The 20,650-nt window shown below is 53.6% G+C and overlaps 2 protein-coding genes across 4 annotated transcripts in view; one reads left to right on the top strand and one right to left on the bottom strand.

The window, feature by feature from the left end:
• Nucleotides 1-2,706: 2,706 nt before the first annotated feature.
• On the top strand, nt 2,707-7,597 carry SLC38A8 (solute carrier family 38 member 8). Its single transcript, XM_057425401.1, has 10 exons — nt 2,707-2,918; nt 3,665-3,863; nt 4,053-4,206; nt 4,357-4,461; nt 4,724-4,781; nt 5,040-5,154; nt 5,265-5,412; nt 5,494-5,693; nt 5,891-5,942; nt 7,357-7,597. The coding sequence occupies exons 1-10, from the start codon at nt 2,745-2,747 to the stop codon at nt 7,451-7,453; spliced, it is 1,302 nt and encodes a 433-aa protein (XP_057281384.1). The 5' UTR covers nt 2,707-2,744; the 3' UTR covers nt 7,454-7,597.
• Nucleotides 7,598-8,097: 500 nt separating this feature from the next.
• Nucleotides 8,098-20,650, bottom strand: part of NECAB2 (N-terminal EF-hand calcium binding protein 2) — a 94,327-nt gene continuing 81,774 nt past the window's right edge. For all 3 annotated transcript variants that reach the window (XM_057425405.1, XM_057425403.1, XM_057425404.1), the window contains 8 exons: nt 14,557-14,693; nt 10,549-10,667; nt 10,259-10,338; nt 9,447-9,503; nt 9,219-9,331; nt 8,832-8,909; nt 8,374-8,465; nt 8,098-8,234 (listed from right to left, as the gene is read on the bottom strand). In XM_057425405.1, the coding sequence (XP_057281388.1) occupies nt 8,206-8,234; nt 8,374-8,465; nt 8,832-8,909; nt 9,219-9,331; nt 9,447-9,503; nt 10,259-10,338; nt 10,549-10,667; nt 14,557-14,693 (705 nt within the window). In that variant the 3' untranslated portion in view covers nt 8,098-8,205. The remainder of the gene's footprint in view (nt 8,235-8,373; nt 8,466-8,831; nt 8,910-9,218; nt 9,332-9,446; nt 9,504-10,258; nt 10,339-10,548; nt 10,668-14,556; nt 14,694-20,650) is intronic.

Here is a 20,650-nt window from a genome sequence, read left to right as displayed (position 1 = left end):
GAGAGGGGCTTTTAACAAGGGTCTGTAGGGACAGGACAAGGAGGAATGGCTTTAAATTGGAAGAGGGTAGATTTAGGTAAGGTATTAGGAAGTTCTTCATTATGAGGGTGATGATACACTGGCACAGGTTGCCCAGAGAAGTTGCGGCTGCCCTGTGCTTGGCAGAGTTCAAGGCAGTATGCCATCCCTGGCGGTGTTGGATAGGGCTTGGAGCAGTCTGGTCTAGTGGAAGGTGTCCCTGCCTGTGGGAGGGGGTTGGAACTACATGAGTATTTAAGACCCCTTCCAGCCTAAACTAGTCTATGATTCTATGACTTGTTGCAGGTTTAAATAAGGATGCCCTTATTTAAAGGCACAAGTTGCCTCTGACCCTCCAGTTTTGGTTAACATTGCCATCACTGAAATAGCTTTTTTCTTTTGCAGTGAAGCTGTGAGGTTTCCCTGGCAGCTGCTTTTGTCACCGCTGCAAGTAACAGGACACTTTCCTAAGAGCAGGAGGGAACTGGTGGATGCCTCTGTCAGCAGAAGCAGTGCCCAGGAAGGAAAGTGGTCTTATGTACCAGCAAATAGTCCTGGTGAGCTCTTAGGCAGTTCACTGGCACCCATACCACCCTGGGCATGTCTGGAGGGGGAGAATGCCAGAGACAGCCCCGCTGGGCCATCTGACTACATGGTTCAGGGCTTACAGTATGGATTGTGGTGGTGGGCCTTGGGAAGGGTGCTGCAGGAGGGAATATTTCTCCATGTAGCCTGGAGCAACCTCCTAAGAGGTGGCTGTGGGTAGGGTTTTGCAGGACACAAGTGTCCTGCAAAATGGATTAGGAAAACCCATTTTCCCTAACCCAGAGACCAGTTGGCCTTTCCCAGGCTGCCTTCCCCTCCAAAGATGAGGATGCACTGAGTGAGGCAATACCCTGTTGCCAAGACAGAAGACGCTGAACTTTCACTTTGGAGCTGTTACTGGAAGGTCACTGGGGCTGAGGGGGTGGTCCTGAGGTTGGGCTACTTGTGCCATCCCAGTGGCACTGGAGTGAGCCGCTGGAGTGAGTCCTTTCCCTGTGCTGGCAGGGAGGGGATTTTCTCCATCTCACCATGGCATCAGGGTCTCTTGCAGGACCAGCCAGCTCTGCAGGGCATAATGGTTACAAAAGAGCTGTCAGTAAAGGTGTAAGATCTCTAGGGCCAGACCTTGCAAGTAGCGCAAGGTGTAATTGTAGTTGGTGTTTTCATTTGTTCAAAACGGGCTGTCGACTTGCATTCATGTACCTTTGTCTTCAAAGACAATAATGTGGAAAATAGATTGTCAACCCTTTTCCATCAAAAAGAAGAGAGGAGGGCACCTGCTGAAGGCGCACAGAGTGAGTAAAGCTGCCAGCCAACAGGAACCCTCAGGTTATGGCTTGTGGCCCCGTGACTGGAGCACCCAGATAAATGGGAGAAAGAGGGAAGAAAATAAGGGAGCTCAGAGCCACTGAGCAGAGAAATTGCTTGGGGCTGGTGTGGGAGGTGGGCTGCATCTCTTTGATTTGTGGCACTCCCATCAGAGGCAGCCTGGAAAGCTTTAGTCCTAATGAGGAGGGGCACTAATGAGAGATGACAGTTCCACCGCAGCATTCAAACCAGAGTCAAGCTCTATCAAAGCACCAGTCCGAATTAAGAGCCTTTCCCAGTGGCTGGTATTTTACAGCCCAGTGGCCAATTTCTAAATCGTAGAGGCCAATTATTTCCAAAGCCTTTGGTGTGCAGCTAATGAAGGCCTGGAAGGGCCCTGCTAAATGGTTATAAGCCCCGTAGGTGGCAGAGATGTAATGGAGGTGGCAGGCACAATTAGCCATCCATAATTCCTCCTAGCAGCTGATTAAAGTCTCTTTATCCGTTTTACTGAGATCAGAAGGGCACATACTTGGGAAATCAAAAATGCATTAGGGGCTGTTGGCCAGCACTGGGGGCCTGTGTGCAGAGCCCCAGGGTGGTGGCATGTACTGAGAGCGACACAGAGGTGCGGCATGTCAACAGTGTAGGGGATGAGCCCATCATCCCCGTGGGGTATAGCCTTCTCTGTGCGGGTCCCCTGTGGCATCAGTTACCCCATTGTATTGTCCTAGCACCCCCCTTCCCTGTTCGGAGCAGCGGATGGGATGCTCCAAAGAGGTGGTGCCTTACTAAGGTCTCATGAGTGCAAGAGCACCCCAGTGGGCTTTTAATTGCTGCAGAGACACTGAGGGGTGGTGGCCTCATCCTGTACTCAGTGGTGAAGCATCCATCAGTCAAATGGTCTGAAGGACGCTCACTGCAGCTCCCTTTCCTCACCCTCCCTGACCCGGGATACTCCAAAATGTCCCGTGGTGGGAATTGCGTGGATGGGGTGAATACCGCTGGAACGGGGAGCCCCCACGCTGAGCCCCGTGCTGGAAGCTTCTGGGACTGCGGTTTTTCCTTGGTCTGTACGAGCTCTTTGAGGCTTGGGGGTGCCCACAGGCAGCGGGATACGACCGCTGGTCCCGAGCGGGGGAGGTGCATGAACCACGGTCCTCCCCCTGTCCATCCACCCGTCTTCAGGGCGATGCCGCTGCCCTGCCCCGAGATGCAGATGCAGCGGGATCAGGAGGGGGTGTCCTCCCACGGCCGGTTCCTGCCCCGCCTCCCGCTGCCCACTCCCCGCTCCCTGCAGTAAGGGGGGTCCGCGGAGGCCCATCGCAAGGGTCAGCGTTGGCGCTGCCGGCCCGGCGCAGAGTCCCGCTGGGATGGAGCGGGCGGGCGAGGTCCGGCCCCTGCTGCCGCAGCCGGGTCCCGCCGGGCTCTCCTCTGCCGGCGCCGTCTGCATCCTGCTCAAGTCAGCGCTGGGCGCGGGGCTGCTGAGCTTCCCCTGGGCCTTCGGCAGGGCTGGCGGAGCTGTCCCGGCCCTCCTGGTGGAGCTGGTAAGGGGGGAGCGGGGGTCCGGGACCTGGGCGAGGGGCTGGCGGCAGCAGCGTCCTCGGAGAGCCCGCCACGGCGCTTGGGGGGCAGCGTCCACGTCCCAGGCCAGGCTGATGGGGGAATAGCCAGGGCAGGAGCTGCCACCTTGGAGATGCTCTTTGCATCAGCGTAACGTACAGTATAATTGGGTGAGTGGTATCAATTGACAGGCTGGAAAAATTGGGGCTGTTCAGCTTGGAGAAGAGAAGGCTGCGTAGAGACCTCATAGCAGCCTTGCAGTATCTGAAGGGGGCCTACAAAGATGCTGGGGAGGGACTCCTGATCAGGGACTGTAGTGATAGGACAAGGGGTGATAGGTTTAACAGTGGAAATTAGGTTAGATAGAAGGAAGAAGTTCTTTATGGTGCCTCAGCACTGGAACAGGTTGCCCAAAGAAGTGGTAAGTGCTCCAACCCTGTCTTTGCAAGACCGGGGTGGACAGAGGCTTGGGCAACATGGTCTAGTGTGAAGCATCCCTGCCCATGGCAGGGGTTTGAAACTAGATGATCTTAAGGTCCTTTCCAATCCAAACCACTCTATGATTCTACCCTACATGCCCTAACCCACCAGACCTAAACCAAAAGCGTCACCTAGGGCTGGTTCTCCACCCATGTTACCTAGATGGCCACCTAATTGCTGGCCATGGCCCTGCTTGTCCCCCTGGGTCTGGGAGTGATGTGATGCTTCTTGATGGCTCCTGTCCCCACAGGGCTCGCTGGTTTTCCTGGTGAGTGGGCTGGCGGTGCTGGGCTACGCAGCAGCCCTCAGCGCCCAGCCCACCTACCAGGGAGTGGTCCGGGCTGTGTGCGGGGCAGCAGTGGGGAAGCTCTGCGAGGTCTGCTTCCTCCTCAACCTCTTCATGATTTCTGTGGCCCTCCTCAGGGTGGTGGGTGACCAGCTGGAGAAATGTGAGTTGTTTTCCTGTGTAGCTTGCTGGGGATTGAGGGGAAGGTGGTCCCATGTGGATTGGGAGCAGCCCCAGCATTTTCTTTGGATGCCTGAGGTCATGGAGCTCCCTGGCCTTGTCATGATATGATGCTCCCGACCTCCTTGGGCCACCCTTTGGGCACAACTGACATCCCTGCTGCTCCCCACAGTGTGTGACTCCCTGTACCCCAATGGGACGCTAAGTGGGGCCCCCCTGTCACCCCCCTGGTATGCAGACCAGCGCTTCACCCTCTCAGCTCTCTGTGTCTTTGTCATCTTCCCGCTCTCTGTCCCCAAGGAGATCGGCTTCCAGAAGTACTCCAGGTACCACCTGGGATACCCCCATGATGTAGCCACCCCATGGCATCCTGTGCCCCAGGCCACCTCCTCCCAGGTCCCTGCATGGCCATGGGACCCTCCCCCCCCCCCGGCTGCCAGGGGTCTCTGTGCTGATGCCCTCCCATGCCCCAGCAGCATCCTGGGCACGCTGGCTGCCTGTTACCTCACCCTGGTCATCATCCTGAAATACCACCTGCAGGCAGAGAGCCTGGGCTGGCCGGAGCCCTCCCAGCCCTCCAGGTAGGAGGGTCAGCCCCACATACCTCCCACTCTGGTCTCTATGGCATTAGCATGGGCAAGGGGTGGTCCTGGGTGATGGCACAGGGAGGAATGAGCTGGGGACAATGCTGGCAGTTTGGTGGGTGAGCGGCAGCCCCAGCTCCAGCTTTCACCCCAGCAATCCCCTCCTTCTCCCAAAATTACTGGCTGAGAGTTTCCTACTGTGGCATCCAGGCTTCACAGCTTATGCCATGCTCTGTGCTTCTTCCACTCCATGCCACAGGGCATCCTCCTGGGCCTCCATTTTTAGCGTCATCCCCACGATCTGCTTTGGCTTCCAGGTAGGTCACCCTGGCACCACTGTCCCTTGCTGCTGGGGCAGTGCTGGCAGCATCCTGGACCATAGGGACACTATTCCTTGCAGGGGGGTTGCAGGGAAGGGGACCCATTCTATGTCCAGTGGTGGCTGCAGGGCAGGACAGAAGCCCCTGGGGATGGGTGAGAGTGGAACAGGGCACCCCTGGGTGTGGGAGGGAAGAAACTGGGTATGGGGGTTGTCCCTGCATGGGGCCCCAGCAGCACCCCTCCTTGTTTTGCAGTGCCACGAGGCCTGTGTGGCCATCTACAGCAGCATGCGCAACCAGAGTTTCTTACACTGGATCGCTGTCTCTGTGGTCTCCATGCTCATCTGTCTGCTCATTTACTCCCTCACGGGTAACCCCAGCACCAGAGCCCTTCATCTCCTCCTTCTCCCGCTTGTCCTCATCTTTCTCTTGGCTCCTCTGTCCTCCTCATGACCACCCAACCCACTGCTCCTTTCACAGGGCTCTATGGCTACCTGACCTTTGGCGAGGCTGTGGCACCTGACGTCCTAATGTCCTACCCAGGGAACGACCCAGTTGTCATTGTTGCCCGCCTGCTCTTTGGTGTCTCCATCATTACCATCTACCCCATCGTGGTGCTGCTGGGCAGGTGAAGGGGTGGTAGCCAGCCAGGTGTCCCCTGGCCAGTGCAGCTCCACTGGGTGCTATCAGCCTTGCTGTTCCTCCGCAGGTCAGTGGTGAGGGATGTGTGGGTGACCCCCAAGCACAGAGCCATGGTAGTGCCCGAGGCGCAGGAGCAGCGGAGCCGGGTGGCACTGACAGTCACCTGGATGGCCACCACGCTCACCATTGCCCTCTTTGTCCCAGACATCGGCAAGGTCATTGAGCTCATTGGGGGCATCAGCGCCTTCTTCATCTTCATCTTCCCAGGCAAGAGTGAGCAGTGGGAGGCAGAGGAAGGGTGCTGGTGCCAAAAGCATTGTTGGTGCAGGGTGGGTGCTGTGGTGGTGATGGGGAGTCCATCCTGGCCCCATTTTGAGGTGCAGGGACACATGCATGGGGACACTGCTGCGGGGCCTGGGTGAGGGGTGCCAGGTGGTGGAGCTGAGCCTATGTGTTGGTGGCAGGGCTGTGCCTGGTGTGCATGACTGGGACCCGCACCCTCGGGCCACGCAAAAAGTGAGTGTCTGCACACTTGGGAGCGGTGGGGAAGGGCAGGGGGACAGCACCCCTTGATCCATGGCTCCAGCAGGGTCGCTGGGGTCATCCTGGCCAAGGCAGGAGGAGTCTCATGAGGAGGGGGATTTGGGGCACCTGTAGGCACTGACAGGAGGAGCCTGTGGCGGGGCTGAAGTGTGGGTATGGAGGGATGTGTTCCAACACTGGGGATGTGGCTGGGTACCAGGGTTGAGTCAAGGTACTGGGGAGGTGCCCATAAATTGGGAATGTGCCTGCGCACCAGGGGTGTGCCCAGGAATGAGGCTGTGCCTAGGTACGAGAGGTGTGCACAGGGATCAGGGATGTGTCTGAATACCAGACCCCTTGCAGCAAGGCTTAAAGGCACTGGGGCACACAGTGGAGACTTGGGTGGGGGTCAGAAGTCCATGGTGCTCCAAGGCTGTAGAAGCCCATGTCAGGGGGACCTGGCACGTTTCTGGTGAGTTTTGGGGTAGGTGTTTGCTGAAGTGTGTCTGTGCTCCTGGGGGAGTAGCAGAATCTGAGTGAGGATGGAGGTGATGTGTGTGGGGCCCTGTCCCCCATGGCAGCTGGTGAGAGCACACCAGGGCCTTGGGGTCTTGGCCAGGATGGTGCACTGAGGGACGCATAGCTATCTGGGCAGGAGGGAGGGTGCCCTAGGGATGCCAAAGCACTGGGAGACCAATGCAGGCAGTGAGAAGTGGCACCGAGGTGAGCAGCAAGGACTTGGAGAGCTCCATCAGGGAGACCCACCAGAGTGTGACCCCAAGAGTGCCATCACCATGGGAGGGGACAGCACGAGCCAGGGAGATGGGGACAGCAATGGGACAGTCCCAGCCTGCCTGGGGCAGTTCGGGAAGGCGCACAGTGCTGATGACCCCACGATGGAGCAGCAGCAGCAGCAGTGTTTGGGGTGAGTGCTACTTCCTAAGGGCTTGGTGTTTGTCAGAGGCTGTGTGCCTGGGGAGAGGGCGACAGGGAGGTGTAGACCCACAGGTAGCAGGGCTGGGAAGGAGCCGGGTAGGGGACATGTGGCAGTGGGGCGGGGGGGTATATGTGGAGATTGTGTGGATGTGGCTGTGCCTGAGCATGGCGGGGGGGGGGGGGGGTGGGGTGGTGAGCAGATGTGCCCTGGGCCCCTTCGGCAGGGCCACCGGGTGCAGGCAGAACCGGGGATGCTCTCATGGTGGTGCTGTCAGGCTTCTGACCAAGCGCTGTGTGTCGTTGCAGTGGGGATGTGCCGGAGGGACTGCTGGGGTCTTCAGCCATCCGTGATGCAGAGGAGCGCGGCAGAGGAGGCTGAGACCCACAGAAGGCTCCACATATGGGGGTTCAGCGGGTTGCATGTTACTCGGGGTCAGTTTGGTCCCTCCAGCCCCTGCTCATGTTCCCGCAGGGCAGCTCTCATCACCTGGGGGGTCCTCTCCGTGCTCGGTGGTGCCTTCGTCTGCGGGCAGAGCGCTGCCCTGGCAGTGCTGGGGCTGCTGCGCTGAGGGGCCATGGACCCGCTTCATCGTGCACCCCCACATGACGCCCCCACCATACCCTCGGCACAGCTACACCTCTGGATCTCATCACGATTTTATTTGGCATGACCATCCCCATTATATAGAGGCTAATAAAGACAGGAGAGGGAATTGGTGAGGGCCCTGTGCCACACACCCCTCCAAAGGACCCCCAGACAAGGTGGGCTGGGGGCAGGATGAGCAGCGAGCTCCTCACATGCACAGACAGACACACAGACAGAAGTACAGACCCCAGGAAGGGGGGCATCTATCCCCACATCTGCAAGGCACCCACTGCCACCATGAAGGAAACCCCCTGGGACTACCCACACCTCACAGGACTAAGGGGCACCCCCTTCACCACCACCCTGACCACCTCCCAGCACTCCTCAAGGGTCCCTATCCCTACAGGCACAGCCTACTCCCCTGGGGACTAGCAGGGACCCCAGATTACCTCCCAGGGGGCCTTCAGCCTCCTGCTCCCACTCCCTGTTCCTTACCACCAGCTGCCACTCCCTGCCCACCTGTGCACTGGGAAGCCACTCCCCAAACCCTGTGGGGGGAAATCCCCCGCAGCCCACCCCACTCCAGAAAGAGGTGATACAGGTGATGGGGTAGCTGGGGCAGAGGGGACTCTATGGGGTGCTGGGAACACACATTGGGGTTTCCTTCACTGCAGACAGGTCACACTGACCCACACAGGGGTCACGGCCACCCCACAGCAGGGCTGGCACCAGCGGTCACTCTCGGCTCAAGGTGCACCAGGCAGCTGCAGGGGACAGGACCAGAGGGTCAGCCCTGTCCAGCCCTGCATCACCCTGACCCCCCACCCCTGCTCCCCACACTGGGAGCGGTGCCGGCTGCTCCGGGGTCCCTGTGCCCACCCCAAGGGATGGACACCCTCCTACCTGGCACAGCCACGCTGGAGATGGCCTCAGGCTGGCTCAGCGTGTCCACCTTGACGTGCTGGAAGCCCTTGCAGGTGGCACTCTGCAGGTGCCTGCACCGGGGTGGGAGACAGTGGGTGACAGTGTCCCACCAAATCACCATCCCAGCACCCTGCCACCCCATTGCCTCTGGCAGGGGCTGGGTGACAGCAGCCTCTTCATCCTCAGGCAAAGCACCCTCCCATGGCTTAGGACAGTGAGACCTCCCTCCCATCCCCTATGTCTAAAAGCACCCCCGGTGGGACATGCACAGAGACATCCCAAGCCCCTCATACCCTTTACAGCGACAGCCCTAAGACAGACAGACATATCCTCACCCCTGCCATCTGACAGGGGACAGAGCCTGGGGCTCAGCAGCTCCAACACCCCTCCACAACCAAGGACCCCACCCAAACCAAGGTTTTTTACCCCTTCCCTACCTCTTCCAATCCTCCTCAGTCTCCCAGAACTCATAGACGATGAAGGTGACCCCATCGGGCAGCTTCACGGCAGTGACACTGGCAGGAGTGAGGAGAGGGGTGAGCCCTAAACCATGGGGCATGCCCCTTCCCCTCCCCTCTCAGCCTCTGCAGCCCTCGATGAGTGACCCCAGCCCCAGCAGTCCAAGTGAATGGGAACTCCCCTTCAACACCTCACCCCAAACAAAAGGGTTTTGGTGGCCGAGCATCACTGCGCCCCAAATCCTGGCTGCTTTGCCACAGCCCTTCACTTGGCAGAGTGCCCATTGCTGCAAGGGCAGCTGGACACCCCTGTGCCCACCCCCCAAGCCCCTTTGTCCCCCATGCACATCTGCTGGTGGTACGCACTGGAAGCAGTCCCGCTCCCCGGCCACGCTCTTCAGGTATTGCTTCAAGGAGCTGCAGAACTCACTCAGGTGCTTGTGTGACACCGTCATCTCATCCCGCACCAGGAGGAGGTACTGCTGGGCCCCCAAAACACAGCAGTATGACAGACCCCCAAAAACATGGTGACACCCCCCACCCCAAGGGCAATGCACACCGCAGGGACACCTCAGCACCCCAGGGTGCTCTCACCGTGCAAGCCGTGCTCTCACTGTCTGACAGCCGCTGGTGCAGGTCAAACCAGAGGGTCTGGGGAAGGGGGAAAAGCAGTGGGAGGGTGCGCTGAGGTTGTGTGTCCCTCCCAGGCTGGTGGGTTTCTGTCCCCAGTGCCTGGGGACATGATGGGCTGTGCCCCCTTCTCTGCAGGGAGGGCTCTGAGACCCATTTGCCCCTTCCATAAGGACCCTCTGCAGAGGCTCCCTGAGCAGCCAACATCCTCACCACCATGTCCTCACACTAGTCCCAAGACAGCCGTCACCTTTCAGTCCCTGATTGTCCCTGGGGTAGGGGAACCATCTCTCCTCAGTGCCTACTTGTGCTTTCCCAGCCCTTGGGACACTGTTTCCTTGGGCAACCATGGTTAACACTTTTTTGCCCTCACCCTTCACAGCACCTCTCTGCCCCCATGTACAGCACCACCTTTTCGCTGCCTCCTTACGTCCTGAAAGCACAAACCAGAAGGATTTTGGGAACACCTCTTGTACTAACATTTTCTCTTTCAGTCCCTAGATGGAGTAAGGCTGCCTCTGCAAGAGCTGTTGCCTTCTTCCTTCCTTATGTTTTTTTCTTGTTTAAATAAACCCACAGTTAATCATTCCACATTACAATAGCTGCCATCAGCTTATCAGACGTAACATCCTCCAACCCCACCATCACCCACCCAGCTCCCATCACCATGCACGCATGTTCCCACCAGCACCACTTCTTGGTCATCTCAGTGCCAACCAGGACAGGAAGCTGTGGGCCCCAGGGACAGCCCCATGTGTGGAAATGCTGGCCCTTACCTTGTCCTCCAGCTTGCCAATCAGCTCAGCCAGCCTGTTGATCTGCCTCTCCAGGCCCTCCACCTTGGTGTCAGGGGAACCTGCGTGGAGCCAGGAGGCAGCGATGGAGAGGCCTGCCTCCATCTCCTCTCTGCCTCCCAGAGAGGCACCCCTGGGCACCCTGAGAGCCCTGCTGCTCTCCAGGGAAGTCTAGCATTACCTCCACGATGCTGCTGGGACCACAGCTTCCTTCCCTGAGCACCCTGAGTCATCTCAGGCTGTGAGTACAGCTGGAAGCAGCCATCACTTACCACTCTGGAAGGTCTTCCCCTGCTCCCTGGGGACCATCCAGCTGGTGGGAGAGTAGCTGGGCACAGGGCTGTCGTACCAGGTCTCCATCAGACCATGGCCTGTCTTGCTGGGGTAGTGCCTGCAACCAGAGAGCACACAGGCCATCATGGGGGGCAGAGCTGGGCACATACAGTTGAGTGTAAGCCAGTCCCAGGGAGCTGACATTGGAGTGTCCTCTTTGGCACTTCTGCCACCAGCTCCAGACCCCTTGGAGAGCAGCAGTGCTCACACAGCACAGGCTTCCCTTCAGTGCCATCATTCAGCATTAAAAGCAGCATCAGCAGGCTGCTCCCAGCAGCCATCACTTTTCTTTCCTGCTTAGGAAACACTTGAACTGCCCATCTCTTGCAGCCCGCAAGTGTATTTACTCCTCTAGACAAACACCACAACAGTGGGGCACCTGTAGCTATGTCCAGGCAGCTGGCTGCACCTTAGTGGGGCTGGTTTTGCAGTTGGGTGGCTTTGGCTACTAACACATGGGAAAAGTGGTTGTCATGGCTGCTTGGCATGCACCCCACCAACAGGCTCTATTTCTCCTGGAGAATGGAAACATATTCACTGTAGCAGCTCCTCCAGCTTGCTGCTTCTTCTTCTTCTGGGGCTACAAAACCCATTTGGCCTGGGTCATCCTGCATCACCTCTTGGAGAAAAGCATATATGTGTGTATGTATACACGCACGTGCTCATGCATGCATATACCCCTGAGTCACCAATGACCACCCAGTGGTTCCCCCAGGCCCTCGGTCATTTGCAAACTGGAGAGGATGCTAAGACCTGCCACCCCAGCAAGGGTTTGTAGCTGCCATCCCTGTGTGGCAAGATGGGAGTGAGATTCGGGTAGGATGACCTTCACTTCCTCCTCCACTGACGGGAAGCCGCAAAGGGTTTTCAGTGTTTCCTTCTAGCAAGAGCAGCTCTATGCTGCCTGTCTGCTGATGGAGGTACCTGGGAGCCTGACTCCTCTTGGCATTTCTTGCCATTCATGCAGCTCACAATGGAGACAACATGCTGAATGCCAGGAGCCAATATGCATAACACTGGCCAGCACTGTCCTGTCCTCCTGTCCCTCCCCAGGCACCCAGCTTCTCTGGAGTGCAGCAGCTGGATGTCCTCTCTACCTTCCCTGTCTACCCTGAGCAATTACAGCTGGCTCCTTTGGTGCAAAGTCTGGGCTGCTACTGTCCCCCCAGATCAGCTGATGGAGACTTTCACCATGTACATGGGAACATGACAAGCAGATCTGGCCCTGAAGAACATTCCCAAGATAGGGAAGCAAGAATAATGATAGACGGCAGGAACATCCTTGTCGCTACAGACTGTGTGATAATCCCCCTGCCTGCGCAAAATAATCCCCTGTCAATAGGCAGGAAATTAGGTGATAACAGACAGAGATTTCTTTTTAATCACAATTTAATGAGGTGTCTCAGGCTTGGACATCTGCCTTTGCATTTCATTTTACAGACCTTTATTTTGGTGCTTTTTAGGCCACCCCTTTGTCTTCATGTGGATACATAAGATCATCTTTTGTGCGTTTGGTAGTGGTTTTTTTTGCTATTACTACCATGAGAAAACAAGTACAATGCTACTCATTATGAACTGGGCCCACACATCAGCAAATAACAGCCAACAAAGTCTTTCATGGGTTCTAATTGCTGTGTCTTACATTTGGTTTGTTTTCTCCTCATTGTTTCCCTTTTACTTTTTTTGTATAAGGTTTGACACAGTCTCTTTCCAAAACGGGGAGAAGAATGTGGGATGAAAACCAGAGCATCCCTCCTAAGAAAGCTGGTGAGATGTCACCAGAGCTGCCCAGGGTCTCACTGCTGTCCCCAGGCAGCAACAGCTCCAGTGAGAACAGCCCAGTGCTGCCTGTCCAGGGTGCAACTGCTGCTGATGTTAAAACCCAAAACACCAAGATCTGGCTGCTGTGAAGCGTTTGGGCACATCAGCCCCTGTAGTGTCCCAGCAGGGAGTTGGGATTTCCATGTGGTTTGGGGAAGCCAAGGAGTCCCCCTGAGCATCCCATGGCCTCCTGGTTTGCAAGGACAATAGGAGCAGGATTCACTTGATCAACATATGATGAATGGTTTCCATGGCAACTTGTCCTGGTTACAGCTGGTGACAGAGAAGTGAGTGACACAGTGACACCAAGTGACCATCTGGGCTATGCTGCCAGGTACCCCTTATATTTTAGCTCTGGCAGCACTTGAGAAAGCCTGGAACTCTCTGCTCTGCCTTCTACAATCCTGGTAGCACATGACAGGCTGCTGGGATGGGGATGGCTCCCTCACATGGGACCCGAGGGCATGGTACCTGTCCCCAGCACACAAGCACCTTTTGCCTCTGTGGATTTCACCTCGTGGGTGCCCAGCAGGAGAGACAGCATCCCTGCCATGGGAAGCCACCGCATGGGCTGTCCCCAGCACACCCCAGACACAGCCACCCTGCTGCTGGTGCCCACATTTTGCCCTGAATGGGACCAGTGGATTTGCTCAGAGAAGCAGCCCCATGCACCCAGGGCTGCGCAGCCCCAGGGTGCTGCCCTTTGCATCTGCCCCTGAGCTGCTCATGGGTGAAAAGGTCAAGAGGGACCTTTAGGGCTGCAGGAGAGTAAGGGACAGGGCAGGACAGAGTGGTGGAGGAAAGCCCTGAGAGCTCTCAGGAAGCTGGGAAGGGAGTGTGCCAAAATCACTGTTGGTACAGGAGAAAACTAACAGAAGTTGCAGTATTATAGAAACATTTTTATGGTAAAATACCACTTGAACCAGCCTGAGAGTTGCCACTTTCAGGACGGTTGGTGTGTGTGGAATCCACTCCACAAGTTTCCCTAGGCAACACAACCTGCTATCATAGAGGAGCAATGGAGGGTGGAGCAGAGTGGAGACACCACGGCCAGGCTCTGCTGTACTCCCTGCAGACTGGGGACTGCGAACTTGGTACCATGCAACTGATAAGCCACATAACAGCTGTCAGAGGGGAAATACAAGAGACGATGTCTGTTGCTGAGCCAGAAGCTGTGGAGAAATCAGTTCCCTTAGGTGAACCTTGCTAATTATAATCTCATCATAATACTAACACACACCTCCATCCCAAAGTTACCCACATCCAAGGTATGACCACCCCTCACCGATCACATGCTTTAAACTTTTTATGATCTGTATCTTTAAATGAGAAGTGAAAGAATTTTATGCCATCAATAACAGAAGAATTGTGAGGCACTCAAGCTCCCCCTGAGAGTAAAGAAAAGTATAAAAGTGAATGAGAGGGGAGGGAAGATAAGGAAAACTCCATCTTAACTTCTGGAATCATTCAATGGGCTGAACCTGTTTTCTACCACCTATGGATGCCTATTGGGTAAGAACTTCATCTAATTCACGCTAAATAACTCGCGCTAGCTGTTATTAGTGATTATAGTATGGTTGTGTATCGCTTGTTTTTGTGATAGCTTTTGGTTGGTTTTGCAGACAATCCCTATTACCAGCAATCACAAACCTTAATTTGTCATGATTTTATATTAATAAAGAGTGTTATTCCATAAAGTGCTAGTGTTAGTCCTTTGTGGGTGCCAGCAGTTGCTGACAGTGGGTAACATAAAGTGGGAAGACCCCCTGATGCTGTTGACATGTTTCCCTGAACAAGACAGTTGAATTGCCCTCCCATCCAGCAGGACTGTTCAATCAAGGGTCCCTATAACAAGGGTCCCTATAACAACTGACACTGGTTGGCCGCAAGGGTCTTGGCTTTCCAGGGGCACTGATAGACAAATCAAACATGAGGGGTCGAGAAAATCTCTTCCCCCACCCCCATTTCACATAACAGGGAAGCAAAGGGAAAAGCAGCTCTTTGCCTTTTGCTCCCTGCACACCATCTGCTGCATTTTCCCTCATCCCACAGAATCATCCTCTCCCTCCACTTCCTGCACCAGAATCACTCTGGAAGTCAAGAGGAGGGCAGGAGGTGCTGCAGACCTGGCAGGATTGGTTTGCTCATCAATGGCATCCACGGCACTCTCCACAGAGCTCAGCAGTGACTGGGTCTGGTTAGCCGTCTCCTTCAGCAGGAAGCGGGTCACAAACTGGTCCACATTGCTGCCACTCTCGTACACCTGCCAAGGCAGACAGTGAGCATGGTGAGACCCACCACTGATCACCCAGCACCACTGGTGGTGGAGCATCCATCCAACATCCCATGCACAAGCTGTGTCTGCAACCACAAGGGCCACAGGAGGAATGAGCATGCACTTTCCCACCCCATGGGAAGCATCTTCCAACACCCATAGGTCACCCAGTATATAGCCCTCCATCATCCATCAGCCCTGGGACACACTTGTAGAGGCTGTGACAAGAGGCAGTGTGGGCAGCAAGGCACATCATTTTTATATCTATCAGCAGAGCAACAAAAAGGCGATTACCCAAAGCCCATCGTTGCTCACTTCACCGTGATCTTAAATATACCATTGCCTTGCAGGACAAGACACAGCAGGTGCAGGTATGAAAAGTGCCCCCTCCTGTGCTTTGGATCCCTGCTCTGAGAGCTTCAGCATGCTATTTAGTGCCTTAATCCACAGCAGCATGGTTGATCCAGTGCTAAAGTGAAAGTGGTTTTGGGATCATTAACATGGCTCTTCCCAGGCAGCTGCTAGATGAAGATGCCTTCAAGGCAGTGGCAGGGCCCACCAGCTGTGACACAAGAGCCTCAGCATATTTTGACATTAGGGTTTTTTTCTGAAGAGGGAGAAAAGGAAAGTTCTGTCCATCTGGGGCCAAAGGCAGGGTGTAGTGGGAATGCCTTCACCAGGAAACATGCTGCTCCCGAGGAGCTTTGGTGAAAGAAGACAAGGTGTTCAAGCAACAGCAGCTTCTGGGGTAATCCAAACCCTCTCAAGACAGAAAACACTTAATAAAATGTGTTAACAGCACAGCTGATATGCTTAAAGCACCCAGGGTCCCTTCCCCAGCACAGCCTTGCTGTGCCCTGTCCATGGCAAGGTCCTGCTCCTCCACCTCCTGCCAGCCAACCAGCTGAGGCAGCAGACTGGCACAACTGGACCAATGCTGGCACAACCAGCCCAACATTGTCCCAACACTGTTCCAACACCAGCCCAACTCATCAGACCCCAGCCCAACCACACCAAGACCAAGCCACTGGCCACACCAGGTCTGGCTGAAGCTAATCATTTGTCATCAGAGCTGAATAAACTTACGGTGACAAAAAAAGAAAGGCTCCTCTAAACCCAAACTTACTAACATCACTTTTCCCCACTCTTTTCCCAACCCATCAGTGCCTGGTGGGACAGCATGTGGCCCAGACAAACACCTGCTGGGTAGTCTGACCCTGTGTGGGTCTCCTGGCACAGGACTTCTCCAGCCTACATCTATTTGGACCAAAACCATCCTGTGATTCTGTTATTCTGTGACATGACATGAGGATGTATGCTCCCTGCTCCCTTCATGACACTGGCAATCACCAGACTCAGGGGTGAGAACAGAGCAGTGGCAGCACCACCAGTTATCTGACATGCAGCAGCACATGAGTATCCCAAGCTCCTCAGAGCAAATTATTCCTGAGTTATGGTGAAATGATTAACGAAGGTTATTTCTATGGCAACCAGAGCAGCTCTGCAAGAATCCAGAGGACCTTTATCTCCTGTATTAAATCATAAAAGAAAAATGAGATGAAGAAAAACACTTCTGGGGAAACTGGACACAGAGCTGATTTCTCACCCCTAATTTGGTAAAGGAGCATGAATTTCTTGATGGATTCTTAAGCATCAAACTAGTGCGGCAGTTAATGACTTGCCTTTAACGCAAAACCTTGTTCCTTCCCCCTCCCCACCACGGTGTTTCTGGGGGACACACATGATGTGGTGAGTATCACTGAACAGTGATGCTGAGCCAAGCTGCCATGCAGTGTGCTGTATTCATTATCTCCTGCAGCCGCTTGCTCTAGCGCTGTTGTGTGGCAGGGAGGAAGACATAAGGAGGGCAGGGATTGATGCTCTGCATTTCTTTTTCACCAGCACAACCCATCCCAGGGCACTGGTAAGACAGGGAGAGGACTGGCTCAAGGCACTCCATGGGCTGTAGTAGACCTGCATGAAGACCAAGCACGGGGATGCTCATCAGCAGCACACATGAGACCCTGCCACTTTTTGAGCCTTTCTCCAAGTAGGACCATGCTCTCCTTCACAGCCCCAGCACAGCATAGTGCACTACATCAGCAGTACCATTATCTGATGGTCGGGTCAGAGTGAGGAAAGCTGACATCAATGCAGGATATGAGGAGATGCATCAGAAGACCTCAGGAGGCTGGCTGCTCTTCCTTGCCGGCTATGCAGTTGCTGCTGGGCTTTTTAGACCAGGATGCTCTTGTCACCATGCCAAGCTCAGACATCTCCTGACCAGGTCCTGCCCAGTTTTTTCTCACCCTGTGTAGGCAGGCACAGTGATGAACATGCAATCTGGGACCATGGGTGTGGCAGCTGCAGGAGAACAGCATCAGGGCCCTTCTGTGGGAGGCATGGGCACCACCAGAAACAGCAACAGAGCCAAGGGAATGATATGAAAACATTTGATGAGAATTTGGATTGGGAAAAAAATGGGGATGCAGTCACAAGTATTCTTGGATAGTTGAGCTATCTCTGCTCTGCCTAGGAAATACAATTTGTTCAGAATATGCAGTATACACTATATACATAGATGTGTGTATTCTTTCTAAGCACCACATTATATATATACTCATACATATCACATCTAAACAAGTCTGTATAGGCAGTGTATAAAATTCACTGTCAGGGTACCCCATTCCTCATCTTCCTCTGCCAGTACCCTTGGAAATTGCCCCACACCAGGCCAAATCTGTCCCTTCACCCGGGCAATTATTTTATCATTAAATACATTTCCACTATCCACACTCTGCCTAAGGAGGGTGTATTAAACCAATATATCTCTTTGGCAAAGACATACTGCATTTGGGATCGAAAACAATTTCTTCTGTGGTTCCTGTGCTTCCACAGCTGCTCCCCCCCTTGCAAGCACCTGCCTTCAGCTACCAGTCTGCCCCTGATGAAGGCATAAAAAGATCAGCCAGGTGCTTAAGCAAGCTCTGGTATAATTACAGACTAACCCTCACACCCAACACCGCTCTGATTGCTGCCTCAGAGGAGGATGGCTGCTCATAGGCTCAGACTCAGGACCATGCCCTTCCTCGTGGGTTTAATAAAGACTTGCAGGCCTCTGGGAGCTGCTGCTGCTAAAGGTGAAGCTGTGTGTGCTCCTGATTGGATTAGTCCTTTAATTAAGACTGAAGGTTTTCTGGGACATGATTTGCCCAGGCAAGCATGGGGGCTGGATGCAAGTGTGGGGCTGGCCAGAACTGGGGGCTGCACCAACGTCTCCCACTGCTGCTCCAAGTAATTTCCCTTTAATGCCCCTTTCCAGCAGGATCCAAAACACCACTACATTGTCATCCTCTAATAGTCACCCAGATCACATATCACATCCCCATGAATGCTCCAATTCCATCAACTGATATTATCCCATGCTGTTTATCCCACTCAGCTTCCTATCCAGAGGTGTGAAGAGTGCACCACTGTTTCATCCATTTTAATCCATACATCAAACAAATGCAGTAGCGTGCTGCTATGTACCTCCACTTTTCTGCTGTTCTCCAAGACCCTACAGCCTGTCTCCTGCAAATGCCACCAAAAAATTCGTGATCAATCCCTCCCATACCTTGTGTGAACAGATTGTTCTCCCCAGCACGGGAGCCTGCCTCTTTTGAAAAATCCTATTCATGAAGGTGCAGGTGATGCTGAGTACTGCCTCATCGTATGGACTGGCTCTGGAGGATAGTTGCGAGAGTTAAATGCATAGTTAAATGTTGGGATTTTATTACCTAACTGCCTATCAAGTTGGTTCAGCTTTAGGAAAAATCATGAAGGTGATTGCCATGTTCATTTAAATCAGCTTAACTCCCTACACTGGGATTCATTGGATGGATGGATGTTGGGTACAAAGCTATGCCAGCTAGTGCAGAGGAATATCGGGGTGCCTGTGAAGATCTGATGTGTTTTGACAGGCCAGTAAGTACAATAGCTGGATCTGAAATGTGTGTACTCAAAAGGGTTTTCAGCAACCTCTCAGGATCTCCTCTAGCAAACGTCTTATTTGGTGGTGTGAAAATCAGCTCATTAAGAAGACTAGCTCCAAAGGAATCCTTCCCATTGTCTTATTTAAACATTTGTTTGTCTGTCCTAGGGAGATTTAATGAGGTTTGGTCTTACTAATTCCACCCTGAAGAGTCATTTCTTCCTTGCTTTGCTTGAGAAGTTAAAATACTTATGGAGATGATATAATAATTACTTCTCAGTGAAGCTGCTTTGTGCCAGAAGCTCGTGAGGGGCACATCTCCAAACCTGCTCTTTTCTGTTCAGCTAGTCCATTAGTTCAAGGCTAGAAAGAGTTTGCCCAGCCGCCTCAGCCGCCTGGCCTTGATGTCTGCTGTTGCAAATGGGTGGCTGTGTGCATCTGCAGTGAGAAGCAAATGTAAAAGCCTGCTTAAAAGGGTGGCCTTGAGATGTCTGCAGGCGATAGCTCTTAGGACAGCCTTGGGAAACGTCACTGTTTGACAAACCAGGCATGAGCCAGAGACATTGAAAAATGAGAGAAGGAAAGAGTGGGAAAAACACAACTTGTTTTAGCCACAGGTAATTGTGAAAAATATTGCCCAGTGCTGGGTCTTCTGGTCAGTTGACTGAGGTGCAGGCCTCAAATCCCACTCCTTCCCTCACATCACAGGCTTTTTCTGTGCCTGTCATGTACCTTTCCACACACAGTGGTAGTACACATTGTGACGCAGGCTGCTCAAAGCCCCACCACAGCTCTTCCAGCTTTCCGTTTCCATATGCACCTGCCTCAAACCTGCCCAAATTCTGGCACAAGTTAAAGAAAACACCCTTGGTATGTGTTATCTGTGCAAACTGCTGCTGACATTTTGAGGCCATTGACTACTTGCACTTGCCAACACCAGTGTCAAGCATCCCTTACCAGGCATTGCAAACTAATGCCTAAAACTGGGCACTCATGGCCAGTGTTGCTGTGGGTATCAAATGACTGAAAAAGATTTTCCATACTGTTGACCATCTCAAAGCTTCTTTGTCGGCATTTTTAAAGATCACTATTTAGCTCGTTAAGGCTACAGGATGCAAAATATAAACGAGTCTGTTCCACCCATGCACAACAAAGCAGGGGGGTTGGAACTTGATGATCTTAAGGTCCTTTCCAACCCTAACTATTCTATGATTCCCTGACATTCCCCCCCCCCCGACAATCCCACACCTTCCCTTTGCCTTGCTGCACTACAGCCTACCCAATGAGGCTTTCCAGCACTGATTTTTCAGTTAGATTAGCCAAACTGGCTGACATTTACCAAGCCTGGGGATATAGATGGCTTCCTCAATTTTTATTAACTCCAACCACGGCCAAAGCATGCCCACAGAGTGATGGCACCAAACCCAGGAGGCTTTTCAAGCAGAAACCAAAGCCAGTTCTGTTTCACCCACACTTTTCCTCCAGTTTAAAAAACAACAACAAACCATTGTCATGCCATGAAACACCCCTGTCAAACCTCATCCCAGGATGATAGAGATTTGTCTTCCACCTACTCCCCCCTTTAAAAACCAGGCATGTGTTGCACTGTAACCTCCGAGTGGCTGATTTAAATGCATTGCTCATAATTGCTGTTTCCTTTCAAGAGATATTTTCTTAGAATAAAACTCAGACCTGCCTCTTGCTCCTTTCCCTCTCCTCCTGATTCTAAATCCCTTCAAAAGCAGAGACCCAAAACTGGTTGCCTGGCACATAATCAGTAGAAGAAACCTGAGGAGAAGAAACACTTAGCTGATAAATGAAAGCATTAACATATGAAAGACCCTCAGCCTTCCCAAAATGGCTCTAAAAAAACCAAATGAGACACCTGTTCAGATAAAAAAAACTTGTCAATGGCATCACATGGGTTTTAGAAGTCTTTTGCTATAAAATCATCCTTTTATAAAACTTGGTA

Source organism: Pezoporus wallicus, unplaced genomic scaffold (assembly GCF_028554395.1).
Source record: "Pezoporus wallicus isolate ANWC-B61680 ecotype Strahan unplaced genomic scaffold, APGP_CSIRO_Pwel_v1 contig_8693, whole genome shotgun sequence".
Lineage (NCBI taxonomy): Eukaryota > Metazoa > Chordata > Aves > Psittaciformes > Psittacidae > Pezoporus > Pezoporus wallicus.
This window is presented reverse-complemented; position numbering and strand designations above follow the sequence as displayed.

Excerpts from the sequence above, each read along its gene's own strand:
- SLC38A8 (XM_057425401.1), top strand. The coding sequence starts at position 2,745 with ATGGAGCGGGCGGGCGAGGTCCGGCCCCTGCTGCCGCAGCCGGGTCCC. Across the intron at positions 5,413-5,493 it reads ATCGTGGTGCTGCTGGGCAG|GTCAGTGGTGAGGGATGTGT; the intron begins GTGAAGGGGTGG and ends GTTCCTCCGCAG. Across the intron at positions 5,943-7,356 it reads ACCCTCGGGCCACGCAAAAA|GGCAGCTCTCATCACCTGGG; the intron begins GTGAGTGTCTGC and ends ATGTTCCCGCAG.